The sequence below is a fragment of the Fulmarus glacialis genome, unplaced genomic scaffold (genome assembly GCF_000690835.1).
Source record: "Fulmarus glacialis isolate BGI_N327 unplaced genomic scaffold, ASM69083v1 scaffold9693, whole genome shotgun sequence".
NCBI lineage: Eukaryota > Metazoa > Chordata > Aves > Procellariiformes > Procellariidae > Fulmarus > Fulmarus glacialis.
In genome coordinates this window covers 12861-30054 of record NW_009202284.1, presented here as the reverse complement: position 1 = coordinate 30054, position 17194 = coordinate 12861, and the positions used below count along the sequence as shown (strand labels likewise).

Below are 17194 nucleotides of genomic sequence, written 5' to 3'. Positions count from 1 at the left end.
CCACTGTGCATGGACTTCCTCCTGATTGTACCCCATGCTGTGTGTGTGTGTGCATACAGGTACCTGAGAGGAGCCTCAGTGAGGCTGCTTTTACAATGGTAATGCAAGAGCCTTCACCATCCTGTTGTCCCCCAACTGCTTCCTCACTGCTTCCATGCCTTCACTTCTCTTCACAGCATGACAACCCTTCCCCAACACACCTAATTTAAAAGTCTTTCCACTGTATTAATGAACCTGTTGGCACAGATGCTTTTGCCCCAGTTTGCCAGGGGAATGCCATCCCTGCCCAGCAGTTCTTGTTATTCAAAAAGGGTCCTGTGGTTATAGAAGCTGGAGCCCTGCTTGCAGCACCAGCCACACAGCATCATGTTGACTATGGGATGCATTAATCCCACCTGAGCAGTGAGCCCCTCACTGGGAGGATTGAGGAGGTACCACTAGGGTCGCGTCCCCCTCACTGTTATCTCAGGGCTGTCAGTCACCCTTGATACGCTCAAGGTCGCTCTAGTGGTACTATTGGTGCCCACACGGATGAGCAGTCAGGGAACTTAATGTTTAGCATATGGCTATTTTGGAAAAGAAGAAGAAGAAGAAGAAAAAAGGAAAACAGCTTAGCAAATGAAAATTTTAGCCAGTGCCTTTACTAAGGCTTGTTTTCATGGAGTTTGTAAGTGGAAGGCAAAAGGAACCCACTGCAATGGGTATGTTGTGGCCACTGCTGTCTTTGGTAGGAATCTTTCTTAGCAAATGCAGTTGTTATGAGAAGCCCTGAAAACCTGCTTAAGTGGGAATTCAACGTTCTTAGCTCATTTTATTTAAGAAGGGACAGGAAATGTGCCTGATGTCTTTTCTACCCAGCTTGTCATTAGCACCCGCTAAGCAAGTGTGGGAATAAACTTGTCAACCTGGAGTCATTTGAATTATCTCTGATCAAGAGCTGGTGGCACAAAAAATAATAGATGGAAAAGTGGTTGTTCTAAAGCTATGGAAACATGTCAAAACACAGCCATACAACATATTAGGCTATGTGCTCTCGGGGAGGTCTTGGTCCTAGCCAAGGACCAAATTGTGCAGTAGTCTGTGCCTAGGGATGGAAAACCATGTATTTGTGTTGGAAGGACATAATGGAATAAGAAAATACAGAATAATTCAAATAATAACATATAAAAAGGAAAAGTAAGAAGTTGTAGGTCAGAAGTAGGAGAGAGTTGCTGCTTTAAGGTAGTTTTTAGGTAAATACTGATCAGATACTGCTAATGTTTGGTGGATCTTAATGCTACAAAAGGCACTTGAAACATTCAACATTTCTCAGGATTGTGCTGACACACCATGTTGGACTGTGGTCCTGCTGCAGTCAGGTGGTGTTGGTCCCTAGCAGGACCATGCCTTCAGTGCAAAGAGGTGTTTAGCATTCAGTGTTGACTTCTGCGTGTGGACTAGAGTGAGCATTGGTGCATATCTGGATCACACTGGAAGCAGGGAAGATGGGAAATGTGTAATCAATATTGTGGTCTGATAGCTGAGCAGCTGCTCAGCTGGCATCTTATACCTACAGTTCATGACAGTCGTGCCCAGCCAAGAACAAGGTTTCAAAGATTTATGCCTAAGGTTGAGTTTGCACTTTGAGAACACTTGGAGTAAAAAGTGAAGCACGTTCATAAGTCGTCTTAAGGAACAAAGTTTAAACAAAATATTTTTAAATTTATGTGCAAGCAGAAAAAAATACCCATGTTAGACAAAAAAAAAGATTTAAAGAAAAAAAAAATTAAGATTTAAAGGGTAAAGAGGGCTTGTGGAGACAAAGAGAGGGAAATAGGTTTAGCAAGTTGCTGCCTGGTATGGAATGAAAGGAAAAAAAACTGAGCTGCAAACTCATCAAAAACACAGTTGTTAATTGAAAAGCTGACAGACCTGTAACTACAGCAGCGCTCTGGCCGCCACTATAATAAATGTAACTGTACATTTAGAGTAATTTGCTAATTTGCCTAAGTAACACCCACAGACAGCAACATGACATAAATACATTAGTGGAAGCAACAACTATAACCAGCTCGTACAGGTTCTTGGCTGCTAGATGGATGGATCAGATGAGCTGGAAAAGATTTACAAAACAGAATAGAAATGGAATTGTTAACAATATTGCGGCATACAGGATTTCTTTATTTTCCTATTTCCCAAGAATGCTTTAAGGCCTGTAGATGCCGATACATATTGTAACATGTAAGTAACATTTTTAACTTTGTGTGTATGTGTGCACACACCCGGAAAACTTCTAGAGATGAAGTACGCATCTGCAAAATGCTAAGCATTTCAGAAGCAAAACCGACAAAATTTACATCTCAAGTAGTCTTTCAGGTAAATAATTGGATCTCCAACATTCAGCATGTAATTATAAATATCTGAAAAGAGTTTCTGTTAGGCACATGTGTATTGAGTCCACAGGAAAGACTGGAACCTGTATGATCAATTTTCTTCGTACAGGTGTTACGGGTATCTGAAACTTACTCTTTGGAGTTGCCCAGATGTTTTCATTTGGCAAATAATGAGTTCAGCCATGTGGCATCTCCTCTGTGCTAGCACTGCTCTCTGTCTTCTGTTTCCGTAATTCTGAATCACACTGTTGCATTTTATTCTTAAGTCCTACTCATGCCAACTTTTGCCACTGCATATTGTTTTACATTCTCTAAATATCCTACCCCTAGGTTAGGCTTGGGGTCATCAGTAAAGGTTTTTATGTTATCAACAATACATTTTAAAGTAAAAAATGACAAGATTTTGCTGCTATGCAAGGTGGGTTTCATTTTCAATAAAATACTTCTTTCTGCTCCCAATCTCCTGTTCTGACTGTCTTCATCCTGATGCAAATTAATAGTGCAAAAGCAAAGCTAATGAATGCAGCTTTACACAGTTTCTCTCTTTGTTTCCTCTCAGATACACTTGAGCTTTTTGAGACAGGTGATGCCTGCTCTCGAGGGCAGAATCCGGTTGATAACCAAATGTAGAGTCGGGTGGAAAGTTTCTGTTGCAGTGCTGCTCTCAGGAAGAACACACGTGTGTGGGCATATATATTCTTGCCTGCAGCAGGAGGTTGCTGTGAGGTTTTTCACTAAATACGGGTTGTAAAATATTCTTGAACATGAGTCACTTTAAATTATAGTCCATGGATCTAAGGAAGTCACTGAGGAAACGGAGCAGGAAAAAACATGGAATAGAGGCAAACTGTGAGACTTCTCTGTGGGATGTGGAGTTTTGACAGCTAAACCCAGTCCCTGTCTTGCTTGAAGGCTTGATCTTAATGTCAGGGCAAAGAGGGCAGCAGACCCCTCTGGCTGACACAAGTTCTGAGTCTGTAAGACCTCCTCAGTACAAGCTGATGAAGACCACAGCTCTGCGAGAAGTGAGCTGACGTTATTTTACGAAGCGTTACGGCTGATCTTCTTTGAACCCTAATTTCTGTCAAAGAGTTATCATCATCACTGTCACAGTAAGTGATACTTGCAGCACAAATGGCAATTAACTAGAAGTAAATAGTAGAGCAGAAGTTTGCAGACTGGTTTTTAAGGTTGATGAGTTGAAAGTAGTTTCAACACATTAATGCTAAGCATGCTAAATCATAGTGTGCCCTGAAAAAGACAGTAATGTCATGTACCCGAAATCACCAGGAATTACAGTAACACTAGTAGGGATATGCTCGATTGTTTCAAGTATATGAGCGTATTATAGGAATTGATAATAGTTTGTGAGTCTGTCTGTTTTCTTTTATCAGATTTTCCATAAAACAAGTAATTTGTTTGTTTTTCACTGTTTTAGGTAGCCTGCCCTATGAATACAAGATTGTGATAGCAGGAAATCATGAATTGACCTTTGACCAGGAATTCATGGCTGACTTAATCAAGCAGGACTTTTACTATTTCCCCTCTGTTTCTAAGCTGAAGCCAGAGAGCTATGAAAATGTACAGTCTCTTCTAACAAACTGCATCTATCTTCAAGACTCTGAAGTGACGGTGAGGGGATTCAGAATATATGGCTCCCCTTGGTAAGCAGGTTTTTAAGCATACATAAAAAAATATTGTTGATTGCTATCACATCAGCCATTTTGTATGCATCAGCTATATTTGGATTGCTGTGTTAGGAAGAAAAGTAATACTCAGTTTGATAAAGTTTTTATATTTTCTTGTAATGAATCATTCCTGTGACAAAATAACGTACTTGTACTATGGCTATTGTTAACCAAATAATGATGGGAAAAAGATAGTGTGCCCTTTAAACTCTCAGCCAGGAGCAGTTCTCTAACATAGTCCATGTAGGGGGTTTTTGTGTCATAAAATATGTTTTCTGTGCTTAGTGAGTTTATATAATTACAGGTTAATTTTATTGCAAGGCTACATTCTTTTGACAATTTCCATCCTACAGATAATATTTAAGGTTCATTAGTGTATACAGTAGTCATTTAACACAGCAAGCTTGTTTCAATATTTGTTTAGCCTTTTTTTTTTTAATATCCCTCAGAATCTTACTTCTTTTATACAGTAATAGCTTTCCTCAAGGTGTAGTTGAGCTTCTAAACTAAAGTCAACAAATCAGTGGCAATCTAGTATTTCATGGATTTTGCTCTACTGCATAGAGTAAACACTTAGAACTCCTTGACAGTACTGGAGACAGATGGGCTTTGGCTTCCTGACCGCCACCTTGGACCTCGTATGTGCTGCTTCTGTGTCTCTTACTTATGTTACATTACTACTATATTGTTTCCGCTAACAGGACTGTAAATTGGGTCTTTTATGAGCATTCGGTATACATTTAAAATAAGTAAAAATTTATTTTAAAAGGCAGGTTTTTAGGGGAATCTGTTATTCTTCCTTTTAAAATCACATCAGGCTGGAATGTAGCAAACAAGTTGTCAAACCTGATGCATATACCCCAATGTGAATTTTCAGTGTGAATAAACTGTGAAATCTCTTGGATTTTTTTTTAAATGAAAGTTGGCATTTTCCCATTTGGTTACTTGAGATGGGTGTTAATTTTCTCTGAGCTTATTATTCTACATTTGTCTACATTAAATAGCTTCCCTCTTGAATGCATCCTTCCCTCTCTCCCTTTTAGATCTCCAGATCTTTCTGGGTTTTTTTCAACCTACCCACCTGCTGTGTTGTAGTTCATCTTCCTCTTGTGTCTATTGTGTATTCAATCAATGTACAATTTACTTCATTTTCCAAATTATTAGGGAAGATATTAGATGGTATCAGTCCCAATATTAACTTCTGAGAAATGCCACTTGGCATCTCTTCCCATTTTGATGTTCAACTGTAAATACTGTTAATTATGCTCTGTTTACAATATGTCTGGCAACTTCCTATCTTCATTGCAATATTCGTAACCAGGCACCATATTTCCAGTGTCAGTAATAATTTTCCAGACATTAAAGTACCAAAAGTCTCATTAAAGTCTAGATAAATTAAATTAAAGCAAAACACTATCTATAAAGTAGCACTAAGTAGAGGCTAGAGGAAACCATTTGAACTTTCTGTGTATGATTAGATCTGTAAAAATCTGTTGAGAAAACTTTTGTCCACCCACTAATCCATAAATAATATTTCTGTAAAATCAGATCTGCCACATTCCCTTTGTGCGCTAATCTTGTCATTTTCCACAAGTTGTCTAAGCTATCTGGCATGATGTATTCTTCATGAAAAAAGATTGCTTTCCATCTTTTATGCATCTTCAGGTTATATCTAAACTTCCACACTACATGTTTCTCAGTGTTCCTAACTCATCTCCCCTACGGTCCTGGAAGATGAGTGTTGTAAGGTCCTTTGAAGATCTTTGCTTGCTCCATATGGGAGAAAGTCTTGATGAAAGTCTTCCAGCCAAACTGGTTTTTTTGCTTGTAATTATGCAATGCTGAATGAAGTTTCCATGCTAATTGATGTCATGTCCAGTGGAAATAGCAACAACAACAATAATAGCAATAATAAGTCGCTCTTCATTAGTCTATCAGAACAGCGGATGCAGAAGTAACAAAGTCACATCAGCCAGCCCACCAGTCAGAAAACTTAGGAAGAGAAACAGCTATTTTGTGTGAGTTAAACTAGCTACCTGCTGGATTGAAGGCTGTAGTACAAGTCTGTGCCCACTGGTCACTACTGTTATTCAGCATTTCTTTTTGTTTCTATACTTCATTCACCCTGAAAAGAGAGGTTTGTCATAGCCTCTCTGGGAAGTCAATCCCAGTTTCTTTCTGGGAAAGAAATAGTCATGTAATGTTATGTCTAAAAAACTGCAGAACTTTGGTGAACTTTCCATGGTGAATCTTTTTTTGCCCTTGCATCATGAAGCCAGTCCTTTAGAAAATGCTTATGAACCTAGTCAATACTTCAAAATTTAGAGTTCTTTAAGATCTCCGAACTCAATAAGAAAGCTACATTTCATGCAGTTGCTTGTTTAATATCCTAAAATAATTTTATTTTCCAGCCTTGTAAATATGCATCTAGCTTTTTGAATGGATTTGTTTAATTGGAGAATTTCCAATTATAGTTTATATTTGTTGCCTGTACATGACTCTAATGAGAAGGTGAGCTATCTAGAAATTATGACTGGGGCCCCAGATCCTGCCTTTCCATTTCTGGTTACAGCCCTGACCTTCTGTCTTACTTCATTCTTTGTAAAAATAAGTACAAGCTAGAGATATCCCTCCTTTATAAAACAGGTTAATCAATAGTTGCAAAGTACATTGAGAATGCTGGAGTAAGGTCTGAGTGAATGCCAACCAGCATTAACTTAGTGTCTTTACCTGTAGCCATCTGCGTTTTTATATATTGCCTCTACACAATTAGATTGTACTTCTTCTTAAGATGTTTTAGTTTTAAAGTAAACCATGAGAGCTTGATTGGTTTGCATAACATGCCAGTCTTTAAGGCCTTTTAAATATGTACCATTTGTGTGTGGTTAAATATTTTCAATAGCACTTGGGTATTTTGACCTGTATTATTATCTAAAACTCAGTGGTTATTTTTAATTGCATAGAAGAAATGGGACACTGATATGTCTCAGAAACCAATGCTCTGATTCTCCTGGGCTCCAAGGGCAAGATTTCAAGTGCCAGATTGAGCCTCTACTCGCTAACGAAAATTTAACTGCCTTAAATGTTAATTACGCTAGTATTATCATCAAGCAGGGAGCAGCCATTTTGAAATGCAAGCTGCAAAGCACAAAAGCTGCCATTTAGGAATTAGTATTTGCAACACTGGTATCTTGGACCACAGATTATCGGTATAGATGATAAGGGAGAGGAGTACAAAAACATTAGATGCTTCATGAGAAACTTGGGAATTCCAAGATGTTAAATGTGTCCAGAGCAGTCTTGAATTTAAAGGGTGGCTATGTTTGGCCTAGGGGGCTGATGCTTTTGACAGTGCACCATACAGTGTTGGTTGCCAGATCTGGATGAGCAAGGCATCAGTAAGAATGCAATGTGCTTCCTTCTAATGTAGCCCAGACGGTGGGAACTGTTGGGTTTTTTTCCCCATATAAAGCCTGGGCACTATGATTTTTTTCATAAAAAGCTAGGCACAGGAAGATGCACTCTGGTTTCATCCCAGCAAAACCCAGGACATGGCCAGAACATATTCACAGACCTGGAAGCAATCTTGTGTAGAGAATAGCTGTACTTGCTGTGAATGTAAAACAAAGACTTTGGTTCCTCAGTAGCATTTATTGTAAATTGGAAAGCTTCTGGTTGGAAAGTACTTTTAAACAACCTAATTTGTTCTGGACTGCTACGAGAAAAGTCAAACTGGCAGATAGAATAACCCAAATAATTCTACATAATAATTCTATATGATGTACTTTTGACTGCTAAGCCTTCCCAAAGATGAAGCCATTTTCCAGAGGGGTTTAATTTGTTTTTCAGTAACATACAAAATCATAACATAGAAGTAAAAATACAGCAAGCGGGAACACCAGAGAGGTGGCAGAGAATCCATCCTTAGGTGTTTTCAAGACTTGGCTGGACAGTTGTGGCTGACCAGATCTAGTGGTGGGGAGTGGTAGGGAGTGGTAGGTTGGACTAAAGGTCCCTTATGAGCAATGTTTCTATGATTCTGTCAATCCCACTATGGAGCTAGAGCTAGGTGTCAGTGTTGATAGCTGAAATGAACAGGTATCAACAAAGTCCTTACAATAGGGAGCTTTGCTGTTGATATCAAACTCCCTACAAGCAGCAGATGGTCCCGACAGGTGGTTTGGAAGTCAGGAAGCCGAGATAATAGTGGAAATTTGAATTTGGATTTGAAGCAGGTCTTTTCTGTGTCATCAGACTCAGTATTCTCTATGATGACGTCATTCATGGAACCACATTAATAAATGATTAGTGATTATTTCAGTTACAGATTTTCAGCCTTCTATTATAGTTCATTGCTCCCACAATGTGTTACTGTTTTGCAGGTAAAAGTTTCAGTGTTAGCTACAGCTGGAATCAAGATAGGCTATACAATCCACCTGTGCCTCTGCACTGCTAAAGATTTTAATCGCACAATTACACACTGTGTTTGCACAAAAAACCCTGATGCATTCAGTGCACAAGATCTGCTGTGCTTGCTGAATGAGTCAACTATATATTATTCCTTTTATAGTCATTAATTCAGAATTGCCGTGTAAAAATAAATGCCTATAAAGGTGCACGTGCATTTTTGTATCAACGTGAGAACGCCTCTCTGAGGTTCGTACTTGCACATATGATCCTGAGTGTTGCTACATCTGCTTCTCTGCTGCACAAGGTTCCAGTAATGGACTCTGCCCTACTACGTGTTTTTTCCATTGATTTTTTTACAACTCAGTGAGTAAGTAACTTGGCTCCCTGTTCTCCTGTTGCATGCAATAACTAATGATAAGACCTGAAGACTAATGAATTGACCCCTGATCAATAATCAGAAGCTGTTTGTGTCTGGCAAAGATTATACTGGCTGTTCCCCCAATGCCTAATATTGCACCCCTGCCTCAAACTTATAGAAAACATGTGCATCTGCAGAAGAACAGGTATTCTGTATGTATGCTCTGATCTTGTGGAAAATGGCAGGAGTTCCAGTGGCATTTTCTTTTAAAAGGTAGATTATTGACATTAATGGCAGGGTAGGAGTACACATTTCACTTGACATAGCGAGAGAAATGCAAGTGGCAGAAGGAAAATACCTTCTTTCTAGCCACTGAATTTCCATAATGCTTCTAAGCAGCTGTACACAACTGCAAGAGGAAATTTGGTCCTCGGGCTTTCAAACAGGCATACAAGGTGGCAGGAGAGCATATTATCTCTTTCAGCGCTTTTTTTCATTTTCCACAATGTGGGAAAGGAAGGGACAATCAAAGATCTCTTGCCAAACATACGACAATTTCATTATTCTAAATGACACGTTGGCCTGGATAGCTTAAAGAAGCCCTTTAGGATGAGATTGCCTCCAGACTCATTATCCAGAGAGTGGATTTTTGCTTGGCTTTGATTGTCTGGAGGTATCTATTCCTGTGAAACAGAACCTTATTTTTCTTTTTGCAGAATTACAGTTTTTTCTAGTGCCTCTGTATTCTCATTTCCTCCTTCCTTCTTTTGTTATAGGCCATCTGGAACTTCAGAAACTTTCATTTCCCAGTAAGGGAAAATGGGAGAGCAAAGATTAATACCAGCCTAGAAAGACGTTTGTGACCATTTGTCCTGAAGTGACAGACACCGGGGCTGGACTCCTGGGTTTTTGTAGCTTCTCTCCAATGGAACGTTGATTAGATGTGGCCCCCACATGTTTACGCATGGGCCAGCTGCTCTCGTACAACATTGTTCTTCAGATAATGGGAACTGAGTGAAGCAAGTTAGGTGCGTGTATGTAGGGAGTGGTGTTTTTTTCTGTTCAAGTATTGTTTTTACTGAGCTTAGCATTCTGGGTCAGGGCCATTCAGTGAGTTCTGGCTATGTCACAGAAGATGGCTGAATTCCTTCCAGTGTAAATGACATAAACCTGTAGGTTGCATAAGTGAGTATCAGCCACCAGCTCAGCCCAAAGCAACCTTTATAGGGGGCTTATTCTCCAAATCATCATCCCACTTTGGTGTGAGGGCTGGAAATTTGTTCCAAGCTGTTGGCCCTTTTCTTGGTGCACTGCAGCTATCTGTACTATTCCAGTACGCAGCTGAGTGTCTTTGCTCAAGCTGTATAGTCCAGTGTGATCAGTAGTGCTTAGCTATAGGTGTGTAACTCTCATCTGATTTGTTATTTTCTTGTCTGATTTATTTTTTCATCACAAAGTAGGTGACTTTGTTATACTTCTCAAATGTTCTCTCTCTTTGTGTGTGTGCGTGCGCACGCACGTGCACGCTTTGGATAGAAGGACTGGTAACTTCCGTGTGTAACTGGGGTAGTTTCAAAGAGCATGCAAAGGGCAAAATGAGGCAGACTTATTTTTGTTCCACACAGACTCCAGGCCACCCATACCCTAGGTCTCCGTTTCAGTGCCTTCCTCTCCATCTTTTCAAGAACAGCTATAATAATCTCTTTCATTCCTCACTGAATTCAGTTTCCATCAGTAAAATAATGTAGCAAAGATTTATAGATTCATTTCATCAGAGGGACACGTTTTCATTTTGCCAGTGATGAATCATGTGATGTTTACTTTCCCAGACCTTGTACAAATCTTTATAGTCATTGAGGTGAACATCAATTAAAATGAAACTGTATTAAAATAAAATATTGACTTCATTTAACGAGACATACCTCCCAAGTTGGGATTGTGGCTTCCAGATAGAGCAGCAGCAGCAGCAGCAGTGCAAGATGTTACACTGCAGGTTTTGTTCCCTGTAAAATTTACAGAAAATAGTAACTTCTACCTCAAAGCGACCACTCGGATTCTTAGTTCTTATGCCCCCTTTCAAATCTGCAAAAAAAATATTCAGTACTTTGCATGTGGCTAAAATATATAGGGACTCAAAATTTTGTGTTATTGGACAAAACCATACTAGAAGTTTTTCTAAGTAAAATAGCAGATCTTCCTATGTTCTCTTCTTTCTGCACCCTCACTTGGTCAAAAAATAAAAATACAAATAACTATTTGTAGTAAATTGCTTCTGTACTAAAATACCACTCTCAAATTCTTGCAAACCTCAGATTAAGTAGATTTTTGAGCAGGTGGCTTTTTTTCATGGCTAGCTCTGTCAGTGCTACAGTTTTGTATGGATGGATGTGGAAATGGTGGATGTGGACATAGTGCTGGGTTTTGGTTGCTCAGAAATACGTTTTTAAAATCATAGATGTTCTCTGATTTTTGAAGTTGGGAACTATTTGGAGCTTTTTTAATTAGTGACTTTGAGGTAGGCAATGTAAGTGAGTAATTTAGGTAGACTGACATAGTTCTTGAAGAAAATGAAAATCATGAGTGGGAATAATAGACTCCACTCGTTATTTAGAATTGAGGCATCTCAAGTTTCAGAAGTTTGGGGAGGAGGTTGGCATCTAAGCGTACTTGATGTGGCTGCATTACTATGGTTAGAATGGTTTTATTTCAGGCATTCAGTAAAAGGTAGATAAGGTGAGACACATGTGTAAGAAATAGCAACGTGTTTAGAAGAGAGAAAGCAAAATTCATCATCCTGTTAAAATATATTAATTAACAGTCTGAGACAGATATATACAGGTTTAATTGTAGTTTAATAGAATGCTGGAGTGATATTTTTATTTCTTCTTCCATACTTATCAGAAACTATTTTCCATTTTGGAAGGCGCTGCTTCTAAAAACACTTAAAGTCACAATACACTGTAGTTTAGTTTGCAGCATATGGAAGATCACAAGAATGGTTTTTCCTGCAAAATGATTTTGATCTATTAAATTCAGCTGTTCAGGGAAGATGTTGGGGAGAAATGTAAGATACTGAACTCCTGAAGTGTGAAAGGTTTTCCAGTGGCAGAAAGTGAGACTTAAGAGTGCATTCTGGTTGTTTTAACATCAGAAACAGATCACTGGATCGTTTTTCTCCTCATTTTTTCTTTTTTTTTACTAATGGCACTTTACTAAAATTGGTGCATTTCATGTGATAAACACATCTTGGAAAGCGGTTTTTTTTACATGACTTGGAAATACTGGAAATGTGAGTCTCATTCAGTAGACACTAGGTATACAGATGCTATTGCTCATGTGAGCAATCACTGAATTCAGGAGAGGTCTTTTTAATGAACACTGCAGTACAAATTAAGTGACTGAAATGAATTAGCAAGAATTATTAACATAGCTGAAAAAAATGTGTATAGAACAAAATAAAAATTTCTCAGACTCCAAGTGAATTTTCTGTAGCATGTTAAAGGAACATAGTTGGTATTAACTAATTAAACTCTGCAATAGGTATGTGAGCAAATGAAAATGTAAACTGAACTACACCTATTGTAGCACATAAATATTGTCAAAGTCAGACCAATGTGATAAATTCTAGTTATTACGTGCTCCTGAGAAATTTTTTTTTTTCCATTTCCCACAGGATTTTTTTAAAGTCACAGCAGTTTAGAATATCCCTTTTTTCTTTTCTTGTTAACAAACTTTCCGGAAAATGATTTCTCTCAAATAAAATTTCTTCCCAACGTTGCCCAGGGCTGAGGAGTCTGGAACAGTTCAATCCTAGAATAGTCACAGTAGAGGAAAACCAGTAAGTGAAACACCTTTGCATGCTGCTTACTTGTACATGTTTGCATATTAGGGATATGGATCAATTCTCTAACACATTTCACAGTGACCTCTTGCAGAGTGAGCTTAATCAGTTACTGAAGCCAAAGATGCTTTGCATCCACTTCGCAGTTGTGTTCCTCCACTGCCTGTACAAGTATGCAGGACATTACACTGCCTATGTGTGCATATATGCTGAATATAGACCAGAAGTTACGTTGATTTCACGAAAAATTTTTGGGCAAGTCCTGTTTCTTGTAATGTCTGGACACATTGTGTGACTTTATAGTTCTGTGTGTGAGTGGAGATTTGCATTTGCTTGTTTTGTTGCAAATGTTTCTAGCTTTAGTTAAATTTGAGAGGAGTAGAAAAATACATTGCTTTAGTTTAATTAGCTTGGTAGAAAAAAGTCCTTTCTTGGGCAGTAATTATTAGTTGTATATTATTAAAAGGAAGTAGTTCACATTCAGTTACTTAGTAGAAATAATTGAATCTTCTGATCCAGTAAACTAGCTCACTTTGGATTCAGCTGGTTTTTAATTTAAGACCTATAGAAGAGGAGACCTGTAATCTCACTACAGGGAATTGGCTTTACTTTCCTGCAGTTCATAAACCACAAGAGTGAAATTGCAATTCCCCACAGCAGTTTTCTCTTTATTTTTCACATTTGCTTGAAAGTTTAATTTTATGAGACAGAGCTGATTTTGAAGTTTAAAGTGCTTTTTTTGTTGTTTTGGTGCTTTTTTCCCCATTTTTTCTTGAACAAAAGGACTACCAGCTCTATCTGTAGTCTGGGCTGTAGTCTCAGACAGCAGCAATTTCAGGATGTTTCAAAGATGTAAACACAGTTGGGTACTGCAATGAGCCCTTTGGCAATATTCCAAGAGAAACACAAATAGCTAACTAGTTTGGAGCGGATCTAGATGGAGCTGATTCTCAGCTGGAGTAAATTGGCAGAGCTCCACTGGCTTTTGAGCTGTTTACACCTGGTAAGAATCAGCCTCCCTACTTCATGGTAGCTTGTATGTATGCATTTTCCCTAGGTTTTTACACAGTAGATGCGTTACTACATCAAGAGGTAGATGGTGACTTTAAATTGTGCCCTATGATGTGAAGAACTGTAAATAGAGCCACCATCACAGGAACTAATTGTTACATAGTTATCTGAGTTCTTTCTCTTTTCCCTGACCAGATTTTAAGGGGAAAAGTAATTTACCACTTGTTGTGAAGCTGGTTAACATCAGAACACTTCCTTTGGATTTGTTGTTCGTAAGTTAATTTTATTTAATAAATTAGGATTGTTTAATATGAATTAATATGAGGATTTTCTTCCCCAGTAAGAAATTAGAATAAATTGGAACCAATATTAAAACAGAGGGCTGCACCTGTGTGTGTCAAATATTTCTAATCACGTAATTTACATCAGATAAGTGTAAGATTTTTTTTAAAGTTATCTCAGAATTCCTAGCTAGCTGCATGAGCATCCAGGTGGTAAAGCTGTACCTTTTGGTATACAAAGTTATATTGCAGCGGTTGGTTTCCACCACTGTACTGTGGGGTGAATTTAGGAGTGCAGGAAAACATGAATTCAGAATTTAGGATTGCTTGGATGTTGTTCATTTCAGGTAGAAACATAGCATATGAAGTATCAGTATATGCTTTTTTAAACAAGAGGTAAGTTCATCTGTTGCTAAATTGAAAATGTTAAAAATAATACACTTTATGCATATATGCACACGTGGTGTATTAATTTATTCGTTTTGGAAGCATTTTTATGCTTGTTTAAATCAAAATGGCTTTGAATTTTCTAAGGAAAAGAAGGTAAAAAGAAACAAAAAAGAAGGAAAAAAAGAAAAGAACTGGCAGACAGTTAGTCCATATGGCCTAATTACTCCTGGTATTTTGAGAAAAGAATGTAAACCTGGTGAGTTACTAAACTGAGAAGTGGCTACAGTGAGGGCCTTTTTTATCGATTCTCAGTGCACCTATTACACATCCTACGTATTTTAGTCATGTTTCATCTAGGAGAGTCCCTCCAGGAGCTGCATCGTAAAAAAACCCACAAGTATAGCATCTCCATTTGAAGGGATATTCTACCTCCTCAGTTAGCAAACTTCTGCAAAGTCTTAGAGGACTACAGTAAACACTAACTAGCTGGATGTGTGGAAGAACATTATTTTTCTTTAGCTGTCTGGTCATTTGATAGTGAAAAACTGTAAAGATGCCATGCATAGATGGAGCTCAAATTATTTTTCCTTACTGATTGGCCCATTCATGGCAAGTTTTAAATTTAAAATGAGATGGTGACTGTACTGTGGACAGAGAGGCTTGTTAACTTCTCCTCTCTCTTAACCCTTCTCTCTGTGACTATGGGCTATCAGTGTCTGAAGTACAGTCTGCATAACCTGGCTGTACCTATGTTTTTACATACTGAGGATCAGAGAGACTGAGGGAACAGACTCTGAGACATCAGGAGCTTGACACCTTAGCCCTGCATTAAGCCCGTAAGACCATACTGAAAGTCTGTACAGTTCTACATCTGTACCCTCAGCACTGAATCTCTTGGCTAATTATTCCAAATTAGCTTTTTAGTTTGTTTGTTGGGTTTATTTTATTATTTAAAAAAAAAATCAGATGGGATATTATCATTTGGCTCCGAGCAGAATGGAATAAACTATTTGCATTTGGTGTTGGCATGTTTTAAATTCAGTCTTTCATTAATTTTTCTCCTTACCTGTTATCTTCTGTTTTCTTATTATGAAGATAAGGTAGATTTAATTTTATTTTTCATTGTTTTATAACAGATTAATGTTTAGAAATGATCAGTTGCTTTTAGTCGCAGCTCATTCTTTCTTCTTTCCAGTCAGAGATGTACGAAATCCATTACTAAACAAAAGATGAATGATTTCATGTGTAACTCAAATTGCAAAAGAAATAATTATTGACAAAGGGCCATGTTCTGATTTTAACCTTCCTTTCCTTTTGTGAAAACAATAATTTGATTCAGTTTCAAGAATGACAACCTTGGATGCAAAGTAAGTAAGGTAAAAAACCAAGAACACGGCAAACTTCCCCATGGAAGAAATGTCTGTTGTGGCCAGCAGACTGATAGAGGATCTGAGTTCAACTTACTGCTCTCTACAGCCTCCCAAAGTAACGTTGTGCAAGCTATCTAGTGTCTTAGCACCTACATTCCCCTCCCTTCTGCTTTCTCCTTTCCACCTGCTGAGCTGTACTTTGTGGCCATGTGTTCCAGGGGATAATCTTATATGAGATTAACCATCATTAGTTTTAAGTATAACACCTTAGCTTTCATTAAAAAAGCCCTGGTTCCAATATTATGAATGAGCGAATCTAAGTTTCTTTTTTGCGTAATTTAATTGTTTTTGTACACTGCTTTCGTACCTCTTCTCTAAAATCATACTACCCTTGTCTCTCTCACATGGAAGTTAGTCATAATATAAGTCTCCTCATACTCTTCAAAACTTCTGAAACCCAGTTTTCTTTAAATCTCAGTTATGCTGTTAAAATGCTCAGATGCCAAGATGCTGGAATGGTATTTCAAAGCCTATGAATAAACAGCACCCTGCCAGTCCTCCTTGGCACTAATGGTCTAATAGCTAGTTTCCTGCCTGCTTTGGATGGTCCTCTTGAATGAGAGGAAGAAAAGACAGAAAGATGAGTATTATTTTGCAACTGCTTTAGATGTAGAAACACGCCAATAGACCACAAAAAAAAGGTGAACTTTTATGAATCCTTACTTGGAGACAAAGTTGAGTAAAAAGCAGTAGAAATATTCAGTGAACTGGGTAGTTACTTACTGAGGAAAGGCTAAAAAGGCAGTTACAGAGATTGGGTAAATTCGGCTAAAGCAGTGATGGGGAAACGTAAAAATATGAACATCTGAAGGATGTGAACACCAGGCAGACAAGGAAGGTATACAGTGTATATAGTACTGTATACCCATGTTCACAGGTCTGTAGCTAGTTATAATAGTGAGATTAAATCAAGACCAGGAAAAATTAGACTTAAATGTCCAACAGTGAGATTTCTTGGGCTGGGAATCAGGATGTGTTGGAGTTTTGCCTGTGATTGCCACTGTTGAATCTAACTGCTGTTTGGTGCTCTGTGGCCCTTGACCGGTCACTTTTACCAGTATGACTTTCAGCATGTGTAGTCCAATCTTATAAATATTGAATACGTGCAGCTCTGCAATTGTCAGGAAGGAGAGCTGGAATGAGAAGACTGATTTGGTCCATTCTTCTCCCACTGAGCTTCTTTACTGTCACGGGCCAATATCTGTTTATTTTCCAGTAGGAGAAAAATGACAACTGTTGTGGAGGAAAGACTGGAGCAAGTTACATGTGTTTGTGAACCTTTGAACTTTATTTTGTGAGCAAAGGAATTGTAATGAGAGAACTTGCCTTTCAGATGCAAAAAAGATTTCTGTAGGAAACTTTATAGAAATGAGGAGGTACAATGATCTGCACATTGTGTTTTAGTTCTGTATT

The 17194-nt window shown here is 38.2% G+C and overlaps 1 protein-coding gene across 1 annotated transcript in view; it reads left to right on the top strand.

The window, feature by feature from the left end:
* MPPED1 (metallophosphoesterase domain containing 1) overlaps nucleotides 1–17194 on the top strand; it is a gene marked incomplete at its 3' end in the record, with an annotated part of 44363 nt that overhangs the window by 17365 nt on the left and 9804 nt on the right. The window contains exon 3 of the mRNA XM_009574239.1: nucleotides 3811–4036. Within this exon, the coding sequence (XP_009572534.1) occupies nucleotides 3811–4036 (226 nt within the window). The remainder of the gene's footprint in view (nucleotides 1–3810; nucleotides 4037–17194) is intronic.